Source organism: Solea solea, chromosome 17, assembly GCF_958295425.1.
Source record: "Solea solea chromosome 17, fSolSol10.1, whole genome shotgun sequence".
Classification (NCBI taxonomy): Eukaryota; Metazoa; Chordata; class Actinopteri; order Pleuronectiformes; family Soleidae; genus Solea; species Solea solea.
This window is the reverse complement of record NC_081150.1, coordinates 19,011,395-19,034,530: the sequence shown is the minus strand read 5'-3', so window position 1 is coordinate 19,034,530 and position 23,136 is coordinate 19,011,395. Positions and strand designations below refer to the sequence as shown.

Genomic DNA, 23,136 nt, shown 5'->3' with positions numbered 1-23,136 from the left:
TGCCTTTTAATTATTTGTGCATTTTAAATTTTTTTTGTGCTTTGTACCGTAATTTTTTACTTTAAGGGATTTTCCCTGATATTTAAATATATACAGCACTTAGTAGAAGTATAATACAGAAAATAAATGAACTAAATAACCTTTACCTTAATTTCCTAAATACTAACTTAATCACTTTGCATAGAAAACATCAAGTTCAGATAAAGATAATTTTTATTTAATCTAATTTATACAGCTTTTTTAAATCGTTTTTTACAGTGTATATTAATAAATTATGAATTATCTATGATTCAAAGTGAAAATAATAATATAATTAGTGTTTAATATGATTAAAAAAACGCACACACACGCACTCTCCTCCCTCCTCGTCCATAAAGTAATTGAAGATATAAAAACTTTATTCAACACAGCATGACGACGATCTGCCGCTAAGCTCTTTCACTCACGACTCTGATGACTCAGCGTGGGGGAAGTTTTTTAATTTACGATGCTCCGACATCATAAACAAAGAAATCATTATATAAATGAAATAAATAAATAAATAAATAAATAGAACAAAAACTCACACATGCAGCACTTTCACTTTAAGAGATTAGATTAGACCAGACTTCATTATTACCCCGGAATCAAATTAATCTCAAGGGATTATTTTTTCAAAGCAAAGAGAGAGAGAACAAACAGACAGACATCTAAACTAAGACTGATGTGCTGTCCTCAGCTCAGATTGTTTCCTCTGTCTCTGCTGAAGACAATAGTCAACAAAAGACAAACCATTTAAACTGGGACATTAAAGCTGCAGTATGTAAGATCCAGAAAACCTAAATCAGATCAATCAGATTTAAAATGTTATTTTCACTGTCTTGCACCGGTGTGTTTATAAAGTTTATATAGTATTAATTTCATCCAATTGCCTATAGGTTGTGCTGAAAAAAATGACATAAGACACTCTATATTTCACATTCTTATAGACTGTATATACATTTTAACATAGTAAAATTAAGCATAAATTAGCTGTGTTCTAAGGGTTAACCAGCGAGAAACCAATAGGAAAGTTGTAAAAACAGCTCTTAGATCAGTAGGTGAAATTTCACACCATTAAGGCTCTAAAATGTTGTTTTTTTTTTTTTTTTTGCTGCGTTCTATTTACATTGGAACTCAAGTTAGAAACACTATGGCAAGCCAATGTTAGCAAAATGGCCTAAATCCAGACCATAATTTTAAACAGGAAGGTTATTTGTCAGTGACCCATGACTTAAATAAAACACTCTTTATATCTCGTCATATCATGGAAACTCATGTAATGTGTCATTTGATTTCATATTTTTGGACCCACATTTTATCGCATGTGATCTGCTAAATAAAAAAAACGTCACCTGTATCCGGTTGTTGTCCAGCGTCTTCTGTAACTCCGCTTTGGCAACGGCTGTCTCCTGCTGGTGCGTTTGTCTCAGGTGTTCGATGGCCGACGCGTGGATGTGGTTTAGCTCCGACCGCAGAGACGCTGTGGAGCCGCAGCACAGATGGAACAGAAGCAGAAACGACAAAAGTGTCCCATTTTACTTTTATAATAGACTTGAGTGGAAATGGATTATTTGGGGTTCAAAAAAGGTTTGAAATGTAAAGTAACTGCAGCTGACAATGAGAAATGAAAGTCTAGCATGATAATTATTAGCCCCCCTGATGCTAACAGTCAATTGTGTGTCCTTTGTGAGCATCTACAATCCTTTTTTCTTGAATCTAAACTGATTTATTACTCAAGTGACCGCTCAAACTCCACCTGGTGTGTACATTGTGAGAAAACGCTCAGTTTTAACTTGATTTGAAAGGTTTTGAGCATTACTGAGTGAAGCAACAGTGGTTTGTGCTACAGCTCAATAAAAACATCACTTCTTAAAGGTTTTAGTTTTTGGTTTTTGAGGAATATTTCAATTTGTGTGCAATGTCAAATCATGGAAGGATCCAAATACTTTTAAAACAATGACATTTTCATAATTAACCTGAAATAAAGACATTCATTCAAAAAAAACCAAAAAGATAAGACTTTACCTCCACAGCAGGAAAGTGCTCATTAACTGCGTAAGATAAAAGACATTTTCTCTTTTTATTACCAAATAAATAAAGAAAATAAAGTGTTTTTTCCTGCTTTGCACATAAAGAAAAGTGCCTCGGAGCAGCCCTTTCTTTATTTCTTCCTTCCTTTCTCTCTTTCTCACTCCAGTGGACACCTCTTTATTGCAAAGAATGGGTCGGAGAGGCTCAGGCGGGGGCGAACGCGCTCAGTTATTAGCTCCATACTTGAATGTAAAGTCAGAATAAAAGGAGCTGTTTGAGATGAAAGTGGAAGGAAACATAGAAGAATATCTACACACACACACACTCAGAGAGGGAGAGAGAGAGAGAGAGAGAGAGAGAGAGAGAGAGAGAGGAAGTGAAGGGAGGCAAATAGATAAAGAGAGAAAGGTAATGAAATGATGTCAGGGTGAGGGAAGTGAGAGATGGATGGAAGCAGCTCTCCAGTGTCAGGACCATGACATGGAGGTTAATGGAAGACCATTTATCAGACTGCACAGCTCAGTACTGCTGCAGCTGCTGCTGGTGACTTTTCCAGCACTTTTGAGTGAGTGAGTGAATTTCAAACTTTTAAAAACTTGGCAGATGTTCCTCATTTTCAAATCAACAGCACATCTTTTTAACTCTGCATCATATTCTCTCATTGGCTTAAAAAAACAGAGAGAGAAAGACATACTGTCCCAATCTGTCGGTCCATTTATTTTGCATTTTATGAGCATTTAAAACATCACCAATTATCTGTACGCACACAAATGAATGCCAAATCTGGGAAATGATTTATTTGTTTATTAAAATAGTTTTTAAATTCTATATAATATGACTGTTTTTCATGTATTCAGATTCAGCCAAGACTGTGAGAGGTGTCAGGTTTTATGAAAATCGTGCCGCTAGAATGTCGTTATCATTATCAACAGACAGTTTCCTATGACTGTTTTTTGCTGGGAACTGAAAGTGTCACACGTGTGCAGTGTGAAGACGCTCATTTGTAAACATAGACGCTGAAATGAAAACACAGCTGTGTGACCCAGACCTAAGCCTTTTTTGGTTTAATTTAGGTCAGGGCCTTGCTTTACAGAGGATCTACAGAAGATAAAAATGGAAGAAAAAACAACCCGAGTGTGTGTGTTTTGCATGTTGATGCTCAAGCACACAGGTGCAACTATCAGTTATTTTCATAACTGATGAATCTGTTCACTATTTACTCGATTAATCAAGTCGTTTGGTCCATAAAGTGTTAGTGTTTCTCAAACCTGGAAATGATAATGTTCCAGTTTTAATGATTTCTTAGTTACTGTATATGGAGCAAAGAAACCAGAAAATATTGATATAAGATAATTTAAGAAGCTGAAAAAGCAGAGAAACTTCTTTTAATTCTTTAAAAAACACTCAAATCGATTCATCGATATTCAAAATAGTAGACGATTCATTTAGGAATCGATTAATGGAGTTATTGTTTCAACCTTTCGGAAGCTTAATACGCAAATGTGGAAGAAGGACATCCTTTCTGGTCTATGAAGGCCACCGTAGTTCTCTGGCACTGAAATGAGCGGGGCCTTCATTAGATGAGTGTTACACACTGGACCTTTACTATCTTGTCTATATTTATTGATAAAATTTAGATTTAGGTCCCCACAACATAAGGACTACCAGGTACACGCACGCACACACGCACGCACGCACGCACGCACGCACACACACACACACACACACACACACACACACACACACACACACACACACACACACACACACACACACACACACACACACACACACACACACACACACACACACACACACAACTCTTACCCATTACAACTAAATTCTTTCCATTGTTTTGACCTGACCCTTAAACCCAAGTCTTAACCCATACACAGCTCTATGAAGTTGTGACAGTACGTGAGGACGAGCCAAAGTGTCCTCACTTCCTGTGGTTTATAGGTTTCACGGTCCTCACAAAGATGTAGGTACAAGTACAAACATACACGGAGAGAGTAGACCATACCCAGCATGGCTTTGCCCTCGTCCTCCAGCTCGAAGCGCAGCGTCTGCAGCTCCTGCTCTGATTGCTGTTTGAGTGTCTCGATGCTCTGGCGATGAGCTTCTCTGAGCGACTGTAGCTCCGCGTGGTGATGGTGGCGGAGACGCTCCTCCAAGTCCTGGTGGACGACAATGACGGGGGGGGGGGGGACAAGGAGGAGAATATGAGAGAAACAAGGTGGAAAACAAGTATTTTAAGAAATGGAATACAATTACATAGCAATATACAACAGTGGTTCTCAAACCCACAGATGGGTCACAAGGGATAATTTTTGGGTCCCCAAACAATTCTTTCAGAGTTTTCGCCACATTTGACCTAAGATTTATGTGTGTATTTATTTTTAAATAACATTTATACTAATGACAACTACATTCATTTACTAAAAATGTCTTGGAAATGATGTTGTAAATTAGTCGCTGCATTTTGCACAAATTTGTTCTCGTCAAGATTTATATTGTGATTTGATTTTATTGTTAGTTATTTTTAAAAAAGTGGGTCATATACTGTACATACACAGTATATAAACAGCTGCAACAGCAGTCTAAAGTATAAGGAAGGAAAAAAAATAAGTGATTTGTGGTTTAACAAACAAATTTTCTTAATGAAGGCTCACTTTTTATAGATCACAAAGAACCATGAAGAGCAAAATTTGCATAATTTAGTGACACAATTTAGCCTTATCTGTAAAACTTACTATCATTTTATGTACATGAACAAATCATTTCAAAGAGATATTTGGTAAATGTATTAAATCATTAAAACATAGACTCTTTAGAAATCTTCACTAAATAAAACCCTGAAAAAAAATATCCCTTGCCCCATGTGAGGGTCCCAACCCAGTATTTGGGAACCAGTGATTTTACCTATTACAGAGAATATGTTGAACTCAGTTAGTTAAGTTTTGAATTAATTAGTATAACTTATTTCACCTCCTGTGTGAAAGATTATACTTTATAAAATTCACAGTTTGCTGATTATTTAAATGGCTCCACTTTCAGAAAAAACTTATTTACTTAGTATATAATATTAAATTGTATATTCTAATATTTGCACTTACACTTGTTTTCATATCCTGCTGTAAATTCCAATCTTTTGTATAATCGTTTACACCACTCCCTCAGAATAATATCACATTTTCCAGTTTGCCCTAAAGCCTCGAAAACTATCTACATTATTTATAGATGTGTAATATATCTTAGTCGACAACAGATGATATTGTATAAGCCTTTAAAAAAAGATGCACTAAATAAATAAAGGATTTAATATGAGAGCGAATGTTTGCGTCAGGAGTCGAGTTCAGATCTCATTTTCATAATCACAGAAACAAGTCAACACTCACTGCTGTGGAAGAGAAAATTGGGTTTAACTCATTTTTCTCTGTCGGTAAGAGAAAAAAAAAAAAAATGAAGTCGCCATTTTTGCAAATAACTGGAGACCCATTGAAAGGGAAACGCTGAGAGTAATATATTCATGGAAGGTCGCGGAGAACATCTGTGGCATTTTAATGCTGCGAAATGGGACGCCGTCGGGGGAAAATGACTCATGGACAGAAAAAGGGAGGCTTGAATATTTCAACACACGGTGACACTTAAGGAAGCACACAATTCAAAACAAAGAAAAAAAGGGCACAGATTAAATCCTGAAACTCTCTTCACGTCCTGATCGCCAGTAATGAATAAAGTTATCTGAAGAATAAAATGTGTGTCCGTAGGCCTGGCAGTAACAGTGACTGACATACGGCAAGCCATTCTAACATTTAATCACTAGACGGGATATTCACTACCGATATCTGCAACGTCATTCTTACAAGTCATAATTCAAGTTCAATGTATCTATAATTATACTCAATTGACGATATCTACCTTGTCCTTTTTAGATATCTTAAATTACTGTAAGTTTCAGATAGTCGTAGATGTTGGTGGTGGGCACAAATCAAATTCAAATTCGCCTGGGAAGTCCTCATAGGGAACCACAACATTTCCAGTTTAACCACAGCCACTTCCAATTACCGGCTAATTACACAATAGATGTCGGACATCCACAGAAGAAAAAGTTCTGACCAGATGATGTATCAAGAACAAGCTGCAAGAACTCCCAAGTGAAGGCTCCAAGAAAAATAATGAAGGCATTCTTTTGCTGCAGCCCAAGGAGAGAACTAATTTCTTTGTTCTTGCAGAGTATGTACAGGCCTTTAGGCTGAGCCCCGGCTACCCTGCGAAGGAAACTCATTTCGGCTGCCTGTTTTCACAATCTCATTGAAAGGTCATGATCATAGGTGAGGGTCGGAGCGTAGATCGATCGGTTAATCGAGAGCGTTGCCTTGCAGCTTAGCTCCCTCTTCACCACAACAGACCGGTTGAGCATCACTGCAGATGCTGCTCAGATCCACCTTTACATTACATGTCATTATCCAAAGCGACTTACAAGGGAATTGAGTACAACCTGCCTGTCAGGGGTGGTGTTGAACTTGCGACCATGAAGTCTTTGCACACAGGGTCTTAACCACAGGCGGTCTTAACCACTAAGCCACTCCACCTGAGACCCAGAAGACACTTAAACTCCTCACTTGAGGCAGGACCTCTCCCCCGACCCGGAGTGGACACTCTACCCTTTTCTGGCTGAGATCCATGGCCTCACACTCGGAGGTGCTGATCTTCATCCCAACTGCTTCACACTCGCCAGCGAACCTCCCTAGCATGAGCTGAAGGTCATAGTTTGATGAAGCTAAGGGAACCACATCATCAAGCTCAAGATCCAATTGGCTGAATTTAAATTTATAAAGGTAAAACCTGGAGGAGAATGTGCTGAAACTCCTGCGAGAGTTTTCTTTTTGTCACAGTAGAATAAAAGTGACCTTTTAAAAGCTGCTAATCTGTGGGTCTTATTCCCCGGTATTGATCATCGGTGCTGTTGTGCTGTGGGTCAGTAAAAAAACCATACCTTTTATTCCTTTAATTAAACGGACATCATTAGTTACTTGTTATCTCAGTGACTCCTATAATTACAAATTGACTGTAATGTTTGCTACATTCACTTCCTCCTCTTCCTCTTCCGTTGTGCCTGGCTGTTAAATTTTCATTCCATTACCCGACAGTCGATGTATGTGTGTGTGTTTGTTATTCAGCCGCGGTGTGTGAATCCTTTTAACTAAGAAAAAAAGAGAGGAGACAGTGAAGAACAGTCAGAATGTGGCCTTCAAGTTCAGCTCAGGCCTTAATCCCGAACTCGAGGACACGGTGTTGGAGAAACGGAGGCGTTTGCTTAAAAAGTGTGTCTGGTGTGTTTCCAGGTTTTAGACCGTCAGGGGATTTAAAACCTTTTTAAAGTATGAACTAACCTGTAGCTAGAAAACCAGAGAATTTCAAACACGGTGTAACAGCGTCTGCATCGTCAGGCCAAAGCTGCTGCATTATAATGATGTTCATGTTATTCAAAGCTTTTCTTCAGTAGAACAGAACACAGAGATTTTACACCAGCTGAGCTTGTTTCAGATAAAGGGCATGTACAACCTTTTCTTTAGTGGCCGACGAGAGAGAAATCACATCACTCCGATATGATACTGGGAATCTTAGCGGTGTAGCATGCCTGTGTTTCTCAGGGACTGCAGATGGAAATTATCCAGTGCAAATCATATTTCCCTCTGTGATTTATGGTTCCTGTTCAACAAACTAAATAAGCTAACCTAAACTTAACTAAATAAAATAACAGCCAAGGTAATAAAGCTAGTGAGATGGCAGTAAACCTTAGGTGAAGAACATAAACTCGACATCTCCACTGGCTTCCAGTCCAATTCTGCATACACTATAAAATTGTCCTTCTCACTCATAAATCTCTCCATAACCTCTCCCCCTTACCTCTCCAATCTCCCCCACACCTACTCTCCCACTCACTCTTTGTTCTTCCTCCTCCACCCTCCTGAGTACACCACCCTTCTCCACTTTCCAACAAAAGTTCCAGAACCTTCAGCTGAGAAGCTCCTCGACTGTGGAACTCACTGCCCCAACCCATCTGTGAAACTGACCCTACTCTTCCTCCTTCAGAACCGCTTACTCCAACACTTCATCGCTCATGAACTGCCACTCTGCTTGTTTTTACATCATACCTTACTCTGTTTTATATTTTGTTGTTTGTTTTTGACCTTGAGTTTGATGAAAGTCACCTGGAGCTGGAACCAATCCCTACTGGCCCGAGACCAGATGATAAAAATGATGACTATTGTTTTTAATGATATCATTCTCTAAAACACCTGTTACACAACTGTCCCTGGTCTCTATCTCTCGTCTATCTTCTTTCCTTTTCACCCTCCTCTCCTTCACTAACCCTCTTCTCTTCCCCCACCTGTCTCTCCTCTCTTCTACCCCAACCAGTCGAGGCACACAAAAAGTGATTTCTGGGAACGTAGCATCAGTCAGAGCAAGCAAAAAACATTATTCATCAATGGGCAATATTTTAGGTAGCTCTGGATAATGCTACAAGCGTTCCCAAACGCCAGAGATTTCTTCCTGTTAAAATTACATTTTTCTCTCTCTCCAGTGTTGCCACGTGCTTCCTCATTGTGTTCTCGTTGGGTACAATACAACTGTCAAGGTCTTGACCTTTCTACGTAAAAGAGCCTTGAGATAATGTATGTTATGAATTGGCGCTATACAAATAACATTTTACTGAAAGTGAATCATTATTATTATTGTTACTATTCTTAACCCTGGTTCTCTGAAACATGATTGAGGTGAAACGAATGGCAGAGAACTTTCGGATAAAGTTCCCCAAGTAGTTCCCTGAGTTTACAACCCTGAATATATATATATATATATGTATATACGTATATATGTATATATGTATATACATATATATATTCTTCAATTAAAAAATATTGCAGGAGTCTAACAAATAAGACGAGAAGCAGAGAAAGATGATCAATCATCTGTCATTGCCTCTGTGCCAACTCGCTGCATTTATTCGCAGCTATTTGTAGCAGCAAATACAGAAGCTAATTTAGGTCATGTGACAGTGTGATTGTGTGTGTGAATGCGTAGCAAGGATTTGTAACGACTGACTTTATTACTCCCTGGATATGACTTGTCTGTGGATTGTGAACAGTTGACGTGGCTGAATCTTGAACGTACCTCCCAGTTGCCCTAACACATAAAGCCCACACACACACACAAATCATCCCTCTAATGCCTCCACTCTGGATAATTGAGTTTTCTCCCCCGGTGTCGCTGACACACATATAAACACCCTGGCTGCTGCTGCTGCTGCTGCTGCTGCTGCCATAAAAGAGCCTCATTCGAGCTTTGAACCACTTCATTTCCCTGCCACTAAACTAAAACTGTGACAGAGGACGAAATATTCTGAGTTAGAAATATAAGGTGGTGGTTAATTTTAAAACTATACTGAAACAAAAGTTTACTCTTCTGTAAAATAGAGGCCATCATGTATTAAATACATGCCCTGGTCTTGGTATTGGCAAAGTCTCAGACCCTAAACATCTTGGTCTTGTCTCAATCTTGCAGGGTCTTCATCTTGGTCTTGACTCAATCTTGCAGTGTATTGTACTTGGTCTAAAAGTCTTGGTCCCTTAAGTTCTTGGTCTTGTCCCTGAATCAAACTAACTTGGTCTTGTCTCGGTCTTGCAGTGACTTGGTCCTGACTTGGTCACACTCCCTAAAAGTCTTGATCTTGTCTTTGTATTACACTGACTTGGTCTGGGTCCTGACTTGGTCACAGTCCCTAAAAGTCTCATCTCAGTCTTGCACTGACTTGGTATTGGTCTTGACCTAACACTGGTCCCTTAATTAAATGATCTTGCTTAAATGATCTTGCCCACAGACCTGATATTGGGCCCTAAAAGTCTTGGTTTCAGTTTCAAACAGACTTTGGCTTGGTCTTGACCTGGTCACGGTCCCTAAAAGACTTGGTCTTGTCTCTGTCTTTCACTGACTTGGTCTTGAACCACAAAACTCTTGGTATGCTCTGGTCTTGGTCTCGGCTCCTACGATCTTGCCTTGACAGCAGCTACTGTGCATTTTTGTGTCAGAAGTGAAAAGTGTTGCAGCAGCCAGTCATCGAAGTTACTCCCTCCCCAAAAACCCCCACACAAAAACATAAAGACACAGTTCTCTTTCTCCACTTTTGCCTAAAGCATTAATGCAATTACAGCATCCGAGCATAAGAATGGTTATGGTAATGTGATGTAAAGTTGATCCAAATTGACCTTGACTGTGGAATGGCAGGATTAGCGTTGAAGAACATATTCTTGGAGTGTGTGTGTGTGTGTGTGTGTCGTGTTTCCGTGCGCATGCATATTTTTGACATTACAAAGAGGAAACACAGCTGTCAGTTTAGCTGCAGTCTGCTGTCAGAGAGAGAGAGAGAGAGAGACAGACTGAGTAATGACGGCGACGACTCGCTGCCTGACTAACCTTGACTCTGACAAAACTCTATTGGATTAAAATGTCATGGATGGATTCTGTGGAGGGGAGCTTCTCTTTGGTTGGTGTGTTCCAAAAAGATTATCTATCCCAGAAAAGTATTCTAGAGTGAGCATCTTAATAAGCTACATGACATATTTCAGTATTCAGTGAGTGTAAAAGTGTCGCAGTTTTTAAGGGCGAGGGATTGAGGCAGTTTTACGTGTAAATACAGGTTTGAGGAAAAATACTTGTAATGTTTTAAAATCACTGTCTATAAAGCAGGATTTTTAAGGCTGAGAGTCTGAGCTGTGGAACACCGTGTTCCACAGATCAGCCTCCACTGCTTCCTGTCTGCAGTATTTCTGTCAGGCTGTTATCACCGATATGATGAAATTGTTAGTGAAAACTGTCAGAAACAGTGACAACACACGCTGCAGTTACTCAGGTGGACAAACTGATTCATGATATGGCAGATATACTGACGCTGAGCTATATGCTGATGGAAAAACTGCAAAAAAGTAAAGTTAAGCATAGAGTTTATAGGTCATGGTTACATAGTTTGCTCACCAGAGGGCACTAATAAGTTTCACTCAATGGCAATTATCATTTTCAGTTTGTCTTTAAAGCTTTAGTATATATAATCTACAGTAAATATAATCTAATGTCAGTTAAACCAGAGTTAAATGAGTTTAAATAATGCTGATTACGCAGCTAGCGACGCTAGCAGTTTTTTGGTGACAGAAGTTACACACTGGAGCATTATTGTGCGTTCCATTTACAACGGAAGTCGAATGTCAGAACTGGTAGTGACTTTGGGGAACACAACATGGACACAAATTTATCGTTGTTAGCCATTGTTAGCAATATGTAGCGTAGCAACGTGCATGTCAAGGTTCGCGTGGTTGCTCCGATATTCCCAGCTGGGAAATCCGACCAGAACCCCAGAAACTTGGACTTTCCAACTACAACTGGAAGGCACCATAAAGCTGAGCCAAAATAACTCTATTGCCATTTGGTGTTTGGTGGGTAAAATTATACATAAATTATGTAGTTTTTTGTTAAATGATGGTTTTTCTCTTATGTTAGTTAGTTAGCTATAGTTATAATCACACCAATGTATGTTAAAATATTCCTTTTTTTTTCACTGAAAATTTACATTTCATTGGTAATTTTTATGATGTATGATGAAGTCAACCATTGGAATTTTAGCGAATTTTCGCCACAAAACAGGAAGTGCCCTGTAACTTTGCTGTGCATTGATTGATCTGCACAAAACTTTGCACGTGAGGTAAGAGCCCCAGGCCAGAACACATCCACACATTTAAACTGAGGCAAAGGCATAGTTCCACCTGCTGCTATGGCAGCTTTCTTATCTCACTTTTTTAAAATTTGAATTTTTGTGCTCTTAACCTGCAGCACTTTGAGATTCTGTTCATGTAAAGTGTGTTTTAAATAAATAAATGCATTATTAGTATTATGACATCGTGTATCCTCGTCGCCTACCTTCAGGTCCCGTTGCCTGGCCCGCTCCAGGTCCTGCATGGAGCAGCAGTGCGCCTCCTTCAGGCGGTGCTGCCGCCTCTGGTGCTCCGTCTGCAGCTCATCCAGCTGCATCCTCAGGTGCTCCCTCTCCTGGCTGAACTGGTGCTGTAGCTGCTGCAGCGACGACTGCGACTGCGAGAGCTGCATCTCCAGACTCTGCTTCAGTAAGGAGATCTTGGAGAGACAAAGCCAGAGAGAAGTCAGCTGATGTAGCTTCACCTTTTAGCAGTTGTTCAGTAGAACGAATAAAAAAAAATTAGTCGTAACATGAGGAGGGAAGAGCAGCATGTTTGTGCGAGGAGGGCAAACAAAGCCAATTAGGCTGCAACTAATAAAACTACAGTAAATTTAGATGATTTTTTATTTGACTTTTAAAGCTTCCAGCAGAGTTTTTCCACTTTGCAAATAATGTGTTTGCACTTCACTGCAGTGCGTAATGAACTCTGGCTAATGCTGTAATGAAACGAATACATTAATGGGAGGGAAAGATGCACCAAATTACTCTTGTCTAGACAAGTTAAGATAATGATTACGTGGGCAAGTGTAGAGATAAACAAGTGTGGCGGCGGCGGCAGCGGCAGCGGCGTACAACGTCCCCCGGAAACTCTGTCTTCAACGATGGCCGTGCCACTGCATCCGTTATAAAAATGGAGAAGAGTGATTAAGAGTCTTAATCACTCTGGAAGCGAGAGGAACACGTACATCAAAAGGCCGCATTACTGACAGGAAGTAGAAGAAGAGGATTTCAACAATGAATCTGCTGAAAGACGCTGCTGCTGCTCATACAGAGACAGAGGTCTCTTATTGATAAGATTCCTTTTGCATCGTAAATATGTTTGTTATTGTTAAGTCGACAGAGTTCCATATCAAAACAAACACTTTTTTATTTGGAATTATTGTCACAAATATTGTTTTTGTGATATCATGATGGAATATCAGGATATAAAGGGATTCACACATGTATTAGACCACCACCCACAGCCACAGCTGGCAAAATCATTTTTTTATGTTTCTGTAATGGTTAATACACCAGTTATTTAGAAGCTCTTTAACCCGAATGTTTGTTTTAGTTGATTAAGATGTCAAGTTATAGTCATTTAGAAAAATGTGGTTATAACAATTACATTTTTAGTTTTAAACAAGTTTTTGAAATGACTCCACATGACTCCAGGGATTAAAAAAACCCACAACAAATAACTTTCATGACTAACATTCATGACTCATCAATAACTTGTTTGTCACACAATTTTAACCAAAACTCAAACAAAAATGTCAAATTGTTTTGGCCATAAAGGCATTCTTCTTCTTCACTGAGGAGCAAAGAAACTAGAGGCTCCAGAGAAAAATGATTAAATCAATAATTTAAACAGTTTTTTCAGATCGGTTCAGTTGTTGATTACTCATCAAAAATTCATCCCAGAATGGAGAATATTATGAATAAGTTGTGTGATCTTTTATTTAGGGCGAGTGTCCTTGTTAAATACAGTCACAGAGAAGTGTTCCGCGTTGACAGTAGAAAGGGAGTAGAAAATAATGGAAGTCACTTTTGTTTCCTTCAGCGTTAAGTGTGTGTGTGTGTGTGTGTGTCTGCACTCTCTTTAAGCTGTAAACACAACACAGTAACTTTATTTCCCATCAGACGCCGAGAAACACATTGTTTTTCTTCTTTTCTTTTTTTTAAATCCAATATTCACTCGCTGTTCTATTTTTAATTCGCTGTAACCAAAGTCTTTCCTCTCCGCAGCGATCGGCGTGAACAGTGTTTTCATTCTAACAAGAGCAGCTGGTTCCAACACAAGCTGCACATACAGAATCATCCATTTAAACTGACTGTAAACACTGTCTCCTGGGGTTTAATAAACCAGCCCCACTACTACCATAGATAGATAGATATATATGCTACTTAGCCAGTGAGCATAGATAGATAGATAGATAGATAGATAGATAGATAGATAGATAGACAGACAGACAGACAGACAGACAGAGTAGATATATAGATAGATAGATAGAAAGACAGACAGACAGATGCTAGTAAGCCAGTTAGCATAGATAGATATAGATAGACAGACAGATAGATAGATAGATAGATGCTAGTAAGCCAGTTAGCATAGATAGATATAGATAGACAGACAGACAGACAGACAGACAGATAGATAGATAGATGCTAGTAAGCCAGTTAGCATAGATAGATATAGATAGACAGACAGACAGATAGATAGATAGATAGATAGATGCTAGTAAGCCAGTTAGCATAGATAGATATAGATAGACAGACAGACAGACAGACAGACAGACAGACAGATAGATAGATGCTAGTAAGCCAGTTAGCATAGATAGATATAGATAGACAGACAGACAGACAGACAGATAGATAGATAGAAACAACAATCACCTACACATAGTGTCACAGAAAATGAAGAGCAATAAGAATAAATTATAACAAAAGATAAAATTAGATTTAAAATTTAACTTGAGGGCAAGGTGGGGAGTGCAATGGGCTAATGTAGTCGGAGTAGTTAGGCTCTGTAAACCAAAGTAAAAACAGGTAATACATGTGTGTGTGGTACCTGTTCGAGCAGGTCCTCCACCTTCCTCTGCCAGCTCTCCCTGGCGTTGCTCAGTTCCTGCTCCTTGGTCTGTGCCAGCTGTGTCAGTGCTGAGGCCTTGTCCTCCTCGTGGTCTTCTCTCAGCTCCTCTCGGAGCTTCTTACACTCCTGCCTGCAACACGACAACAACACACGTGTTTCATATTCATGTGGTGACACTGACGTTTGGAGCGACTCTGGTGCTTGAACGGGTCGTTAAAATACTATATATTCATACAGAGCCGCGTCACAGAAGACTGTGTGTTTTTGTTCTCCCGCGTGTAACAAATAGCGGTGGCAAATTTCATTTTTGACGTAGTAACAGCCATTTCCCTCTGCTGTAAGTCACTCTATATATTTTTCATGTAAATATAAAGATGTGACACAGAAAAATATCTAAATACAGCTTTTTTCTTCTTTTTCTGCATAATATTTTGTTATTGTCACAAACACAGCAGCACTCGTGGATCTTAACTGAAGGAGGAGACTTTACCGCAAAGGTAAAAGTGCTTCACTTGAGCTTCATGTCCACTTTATGAGGACAATAAATGCTTCCTTATCAGAACTCAACGCTGCATTTACTGTGTATGTGTGTGTGTGGGCAGTTAAATGGCAACTGTTAAATGAAGTATCCAGGCAAAGGTTTTTGTCACCTTGAGAGCCACAGTATCAGGACTGAGACACACATACACACAAACTAAAAATCTAATAAATCTTAGTGAGGACACATCATAGACATAACAAAGTCTACATGCCCCTTATACTAACCTTAACCATCACAACTAACCCTAAAACCAGGTCTTAGCCAGTGAAAAGACATATAAAGTTGTGAGGAACCACACAAAACGTCCTCACTGGTCACTTCATTAGGTACACCTTAGTTGTGTGGACACGGTGGCGATGAGGTGATGAAGTTCAAACCGCGCATCAGAGCGAGTGCTGATGTAACGTGATGTAAGCGGCGTTTGAATGTGAACATGGCTGACGGTCTGAGGACTTGATCTTCACACACCATCATCATCATATCTCATGTTTACAGAGAGAATATCCAGAGTGGATTAAGATAGTAGAAAGTCTACAGTAACACAGGTATGAAGAAGATCATACCTGGTGCCACGTTATTAGACTCCTGTACCTAATAAAGTGGAAAGTGAGACTTCACATATCCACAAATCTGCTAAAAATAACCGTGTACGTCACAATTCCTTCATATTTCCAGTTCCTCCGTGAATATTTATGTTAGTAAAACATCAATAAAATCCCTTAATTTATTCATAACAAGTTTTATTCATTTTTTTTTTTTAAAACTGAACTGCCCACAAAAAATAGCAGTCAATTCCCCAATCGGCCATTTTAACTCAATAATATCACACTTGCACCGTTATTGCTGCATGTGGAACTGTTTCTGTTTTTATATTTTATTGTTCAGATCGCTCACATTTTTACCATCTCTGTGACTAAAACAGGAGGAAACCTGTAGTTCCAAATACTTAGAAGCTAAAATAGCAGCTTTAATGTGTCTGTGAAGAATGAAAGAAAAGAAAAGTGCTTGATAGATTGAGGTTGTGATGATTTCCCAGGATAAAAGCCAAGAGGAAGAAGCTTGGCGTTCCTAAACAGCTTTTCTGGCATTTTTCTTTTTTTATCGTTTTAATTTGACGCAAGACCTGACACTTATAGGCCTCTTTATTTTTTGTTGTTGTGCTTTTTTTAAAAACTCTTTCCTCAAGAGAGGTGATAAACAGGCTCCTCGTTTCCTCGCTGTACAGTTATTTTTGTGCAGCACAGAATGATGTGATCAGGGTGATGAATGTTAACAGTAATGTGAAGGTTTAAAGGTTCAGACTGAGGGGGAAAACTCATCTGAGGAGCTGGGATTATATCAAAATAAATGCAATTTACAGGTTAAATCACTTTATTAGAATTGTTTTATCTTTATTATATGAAGCCAGGGGTCAGCAGGGGGGGCAACTGTTCAGTAGAAGTGAGCGATATGAACTTAAAAATAGATCAATAATGATATTTGTGACAATTTTTCAGATGATTTCAAAATAAAAGCCCTTTTTTGATATGGAATGATACATAATTCACAATAAAAACATATGTATGATGCTGAATGAGTCTGTAAATAAAGAAAACGTACATTAATATAACTTGTTTGAGACTTAATAAATGTATGATGTCCCGCTAAACTAAACTACAATAGAAAATTTCTATTGTATAGACTAAATCAAACTGAACTAAATTAAACTAAACTACAAATTGAACTATATTAAACTAAACTGAAAACCAAACTAAAATTAAACTAAACTAAGATGACATTGATGATCTTTATTTACCAAAAACAGATCTAAAATATTATTATCATACAACAACGTCTCGTTAACTCAACAGACAACTACGAGGTTCTGCCTTATCAGGACCAGGTTTTCTGACTACTGGTCCTGACAATGTCAGTGTTTAAGACAGAAATGTTTTTCCTAAATAGGTGACAAATACAAAAACACACACACACACACACACACACCTGAGTGTCTCGGTCCACTTGAGCTCCAGCTCCAGAGCCATCTTGTCCATCTTGAGTTTCTCGTCTTCTTTGGTCGTGATGAGTTTCGCGTCATGGTGACGTTTCTGGGTCTCGAGCTCGCCCTGGAACACACACACGCACACACACACGGACAGATGTCAGTGTCTGGTGTGACATCATTCATCATGACACTATTCTGTGATTGACACTGGAAAAAGTCTTTCCGCTGTGACTTTGCCGTTTGTCAGCCTGAATGTTGGTTGTTGGCAAAGTCACTTTAAAAAACAACAGAGACTCAGTTTAGAGCTGAAATCAGAATAATCTGTAAATAAACTGGTTAATTATGACATTGATTTTCTTTAACTTTGCGTCATTGGAGATTGAATACTTTACTTTTATTTTATTCAGGTTTCTGGCACAAAGTTGTGCAGTGACGAGGATTAAAAATAGCGTAAATTAGCATGAGTGAAGGGTATGTTTGAGCTGAGTCACTGTGTGTGTGTGTGTGTGACCTGCAGTGCGGTCAGCAGGTTGCTGGTCTCTCTCAGTCGCGCCCTGGTGGCGTCCAGCTCCTCCAGCAGTTTGTCCTGCGCCTCCTTCAGTGAGCAGATCTGTCCCTCGGCCGTCCCCATGTCCTGCTCCCTCTGCTGCACCTCCCCCTGCAGGCGAGACAACTGCGTGCCGGACAGACAGACAGATGGAAAGATGGTCAGAGACAGAACAGAGAGAGAGAAAAATCAAAAACCTTCACAGACAAAATCTAATTGTGGCAGCAACAGAAAACAACATCAGCGTCGACTTTCCATCAAAAATTGATTAAAAGACCTGTTGTGTTTCATATTTTGCCGACGTTTGCCTTTTAAATCATCACAAATTTATTTACGTCAACGTTCAAAGTACAACAGAGAAACTTCTGCAGTCACTGGGGTAATGTGCGAGAAACTATGGTTTAATTATAAATTATTTATATTTTTATTTACCACTCAAAGATGCTTACAATACAGTTCTGCCATTCACTCATACACCATCAAACATGATTTATTCATATTTAGTGATTAAAACTACATTTATGTTTAGATTGGTATACGATACTTGGTATAAGTATCGGTCTGATTCAATACTTAGCATCAGTATCAGTCCTATATGATACTTAGTATTGGCATCAGCCCAATCATGATGGTATCAGTATCGGTATGATACTTAGTATTGGTATAGGTCCGATTCAGTACTTGGTATCGGCATCCATCTGACACGATACTTAGAACTGGTATCAGTCTAATAACATACTTAGTATTTGTATTGGTCCAAAACAATACTTTTCATTTGTATCTGTCCCATACGATACTTAACATCAGTATCAGTCGGACACAATACTTGTTATTACTTGTATTGGTATCTGTCTGATTTGACACTTAGTATTGGTATCAGTCTTATAAAATACTAAGTATTGGCATCAGCCCGTGATAATAGTATCAGTATTGGTCTGTATCGGTCAGATAGAATGCTAGATATCGTATTAGTCGGACACAATACTTAGTTCTGGCATTAGCCCGTCACAATACTTGGTATTTGTATAGGTCTGATTTGATACTTCTGTAACGGCATCGGTCAATCACGATTTTTCGATATCAGTCCGACATAAAACTTAATGCATCAGTCTGATTCTGGTCAAAATCACTTCATCGGACTTTGGAGAGAGAACATTTTTTAAATCCGAGGTTATAAATCGGTACCAGAGTTGGACAAAAAAAGTGATATCATGGAAGCCCCTCATTATAACTAAATAAACACATTTCTGAAAGTTATTTCAGGGCAACACAGATGACACACGTGTATGAAGTTGTGTCTCTCTCGTACCTCGTCGTTGGCTGCGGTGAGTTTGGAGGTCAGCTCCTCCTTCAGCTCGTCCAGCTGCTGTCTGAGCAGTGTCTTCTGCTCCTCCAGCGACAGACGCTCCCTCTCAAACTGCTGCTCCAGCTCCTGTGGATCACACGCATAAATCATCGTCACAACAAGTGAGCTGTAAAAATAAAAGCTGGAGGACGGTTGACGGGGGGAACTTCAGTGCCCACACGTCACTATTTCATATTTCAGTGTCTCAACAGTCAAGCTGTGAACATTTTTATTGGAAGCCAAGGACGATTTCATGTGTGTAAATGAGTCACAGTCACACAGGTGAATATCAAATGTGACAAGTTTCATTATTGTGAACTGGAGTGGACCGAGTGTGAAGTGGCACAGTAACTCCACTTTCCTTTGACTAGTTTACAACATTTTAAAGCAGTCACTGGGTCTGGACCGGAGTTGGGTCATGGAAGAGTTTTGGGGGAGTCGCCAAATATGTTTTTGCTAGCCTCGTCCTTAAGATTTATTAATTAACATCCATAAAATCAAGCTGTGATTTACATACCAAACATCTGTTGGAAATGTCTGAGGAAGGGAGGAAGAGGAAACGACTGTTGGTAATATGTGCACCTGTACCATGTCACACTACGTATCTCACTGACACTGACTCCACCTACCAAGTAAAGATGCTCAGTTACCTTGTTACCGCTCCAAACCCTACTGTACCAAACCGAACTGTACCATGATGGAAACACTGCTTATGTCTGCTGGGATTGGCTCCAGCAGCTCCACGTCACTCATGTAGAGGGATAATAAAGCGATGATTGAATAAGAAGCCTGTGCTCCTGCTGTGGCTTTGAACATATGCTGTCTCTTTTGTTCAAACCACCGTCATATTCACAGTTGCACTAAAAATGACGTGTAAAATGGACGCCGACATGTCATTACATTACAGCCGTGCTTCCTCCTCGTCTGTGACATCCCTAACGTATTAATTCCAGGCAGAGTTTATCTCTCCCCGCTTTGTCTGACGCTACAGTCGCTGCATTCATCTGCACAAATTTCCTAAAAATACGCCAAACTATTTCCATTGTCCTTGACGGAGAGAGCAGAGACAGAGCGATTGCATTGTTACCATAATAAAGCTCATTATGTCTGCAGATGAATGGGGGGAACGGCTCCTGTTATACTGTGCCATGATTGCCGCTTTCCAAGGACAATTACAGCAGAGGGAAATGGCTGTTACTACGTCAAAAATGAAATTTGCCACCGCTATTTGTTACACGCGGGAGAACAAAAACACACAGGCTTCTGTGACGCGGCTCTGTATGAATGAATGGAACCTTACAGATATTGATCTGCACGCAAGAAAGAATGAAAATCGCAATAATTCACGTGTAATGATCCGGCAAAGGATGAATGGCATCGGTGCAGTTATTTCCCCACCATGATGTCACATGCATTTATTGTTGGGGTTACCGTGACCTTCACGTATGACCCTTCAAATTGACCAAATTTGAAGTTTTTGTGAGTCTGTGAGTGCACGTTTGGGCCAAATTTGATAGGATTCTGTCAAGGTGTTCCTCAAGGAAACCAAATGTGTTTGGTAAGATTTGGAACATTTTCTCAAGGAATTTTTGATATAATTGTTGGAACAAGAATGTTTAAGAGGCCAAAAATGTGTTTCCTGAGTGATCTTTGGTCTTTTGGGCACCCAAAGATAAAGAGTTAATAAATAAGTGGATGTGAACAGTTGCTTGAAATTTGAAAAGATTTTCTTTAGATATTGAGATAAATCAATCACAGGGCCAAACATAAGATGGTTTTCTGAGGTCACAACTTCGATTGACTCATTCTGTTCAGTTCGTCTTTGAGTCCAAGTGAACGTTGGTACAAAATTTGGAGGAATTCCCTTAAAATGTTCTGCACAATCAATTTTCTTTCATCCAATCAAACACATTGACCTTCTCCTTTCACCTTTGACGAACATAATTCTATTCTGCCAAAATAAACATTTGTACCACATTCGACTGGATTGCGTACTTGAAATATCTCCTTTTTCAAGGCAAAAACAGATGGGCTCACGAGGTCATGGTGACCTTGACCTTTAAAATATTTATCAGCAACAGCTAACAAGCTAATCCACGAGTCCAAGTTGACATTTGTAGAAAGGACTTTGGATTGAGGAGATGTTGAGATAATGGGGTCAAAAGCACGAGACGGACGCAAGGACAAATGACCATGTTGAAGACTGGACTCAAACTATGATAAACAGCAATCATTAAATCAGTGATTCATCAAATGTGTCTCTGTATAAGAATATTTTTCCTGCTGCATGAGGTCACGTCTGATGACACGACGGACACAGCAGAGGGAAATCGCTTAGTCATCGGTCAACAGAGGAAAGCCAGGCGGGGAAAGGATCTAACACGAGACATCAGAATTCATGTCGTCGCTCGCGGTTTGATTTAGAAGGCGAGACGGAGGCAGAGCCGACCTGTTCTTTTTAATTCAAACTCTCACTGTGATTTAAAGTGACAAAACAACGGAGGTGATGAAAAGAGGAGATGATTAACTACGAGCGAGGTGAAACTCGGATCAGACAAAAGAACCCTAATGATGAAGGACACAGATGGAGTCTTGGGGTCTTCTCATCGTTTCCAACGTGTGGTTCTGCAGAAAAGACGCAGCAACGTTCAGACGTTCACGGTAGAGGCTTCCATTAAATCTTTCTCTGGGACTTTGAAAGAAGCTGAGTCACATGATGCTAAACTGCATTGTGGGTCCATTGCTTACATTTACATTTAAGCATTTAGCAGACACCCTTTTCCAAAGCGACTTACAAAAGACAAAAGTCTTGGAAAGAACCCCTCGAGATAGGAACAGTGGACTGACGAGAGATTGTCGATCCCAGGTAAGTGCTAGGACAGAAGATGCTCATGGAAAAGTTGGGGTTTTCAAGAGCTTCTGGTTCTGGTAGCGATCGGTAGGTCATTCCACCAGCGTGGAAAGAGTCTAGATTATCATGTGCGGGTGTTGGCACTACCAGACGACAATCCTTTGATGAACGGTAGTATTCGAGGGGAAACGTAAGCCTTTATAAGAGCTTTAAGTGGGTGGGAGCAGACACACTTTGTAAGCTAGCATCAGTGATTTGAATTTGATGCCCACAAGTAGACGTTGAGAAAGCTTTAAGCTACAACAGTACGCGACACGTACTTGTCACAGAGACATGACTGAATGCCTCTGTCTCTCCTCTTCCTCCCCCGCTGCTCTTCAGAATTGGGACATTTTGTCGGGCACAAGGAGCCAACAATGGAGAGTTATGGCGCACATCAGAGCACAGAGGGAGGGGAAATCACACTGGGCTAAAGAGGAGGGAATTCAGCGTATGCAACGCAAACTGTAAAAAAAATAAATGCTCCTCTCTTATTGTAGCCGTCAGCTGTGAACGGGTCGACCGCGGATTATCATTTAAAACAAGTCCTCATTATGCCACTTTGATGCGAGGGAATTCTTCGCGTTCCACATGGCTGCGAGTGTGCAAGGACTCGGCGGAGATTAGGCGTCATCACACGGCTATTTTGGGGGCCGTGAGAAGGGAAACCGAACGTCAAATTAGCCGCCGTACGCTTGTGGATCGGAGCAGCGGGACCCGCAGGCTCATTAAAGTGGGTCCCAGGGCCCACTCTGAAATCCTGGTGGGAGATTCCAGTGTCTCACATCAGAGACACAAGAGTTTACATTATTTTCTGCAAACTGAATTTCAGGCAGGACAAAAATGTTATTACAAACCGCCATTAATCCAACAATATTGTGAACACATAACTCATGGTTGAATTAGACCTCAAACTTTGGTGAAAAAGTTACTTATCCAGAGGATTTTTAGCTATTATTACTTTGAATAGTTAAATTACAGATTTTATGCTGTTTTTGACTTAATTTTAACTACTATTATGTCTTTTTTGTAACCCTGTGATGCTGTTATCTGACGTGTTTGTCGGTACACAATGAAAAAACATGCTTTTACAGCAATATATTGTCAAATATAGTATAGTTAGGACACCAAGAAAATTATATATAATGGAATCTAAAACATGGCGACATTTTAAA

General features: G+C 39.6%; 1 protein-coding gene across 2 annotated transcripts in view; it reads right to left on the bottom strand.

Annotated features, from left to right (window-relative positions):
• Window positions 1–23,136, bottom strand: part of fam184ab (family with sequence similarity 184 member Ab) — a 132,216-nt gene that overhangs the window by 17,534 nt on the left and 91,546 nt on the right. For both annotated transcript variants that reach the window (XM_058613872.1, XM_058613873.1), the window contains exons 10-16: window positions 19,036–19,158; window positions 17,691–17,852; window positions 17,179–17,300; window positions 14,634–14,784; window positions 12,028–12,240; window positions 4,076–4,229; window positions 1,374–1,501 (exon numbers count right to left, since the gene is read on the bottom strand). In XM_058613872.1, the coding sequence (XP_058469855.1) occupies window positions 1,374–1,501; window positions 4,076–4,229; window positions 12,028–12,240; window positions 14,634–14,784; window positions 17,179–17,300; window positions 17,691–17,852; window positions 19,036–19,158 (1,053 nt within the window). The remainder of the gene's footprint in view (window positions 1–1,373; window positions 1,502–4,075; window positions 4,230–12,027; window positions 12,241–14,633; window positions 14,785–17,178; window positions 17,301–17,690; window positions 17,853–19,035; window positions 19,159–23,136) is intronic.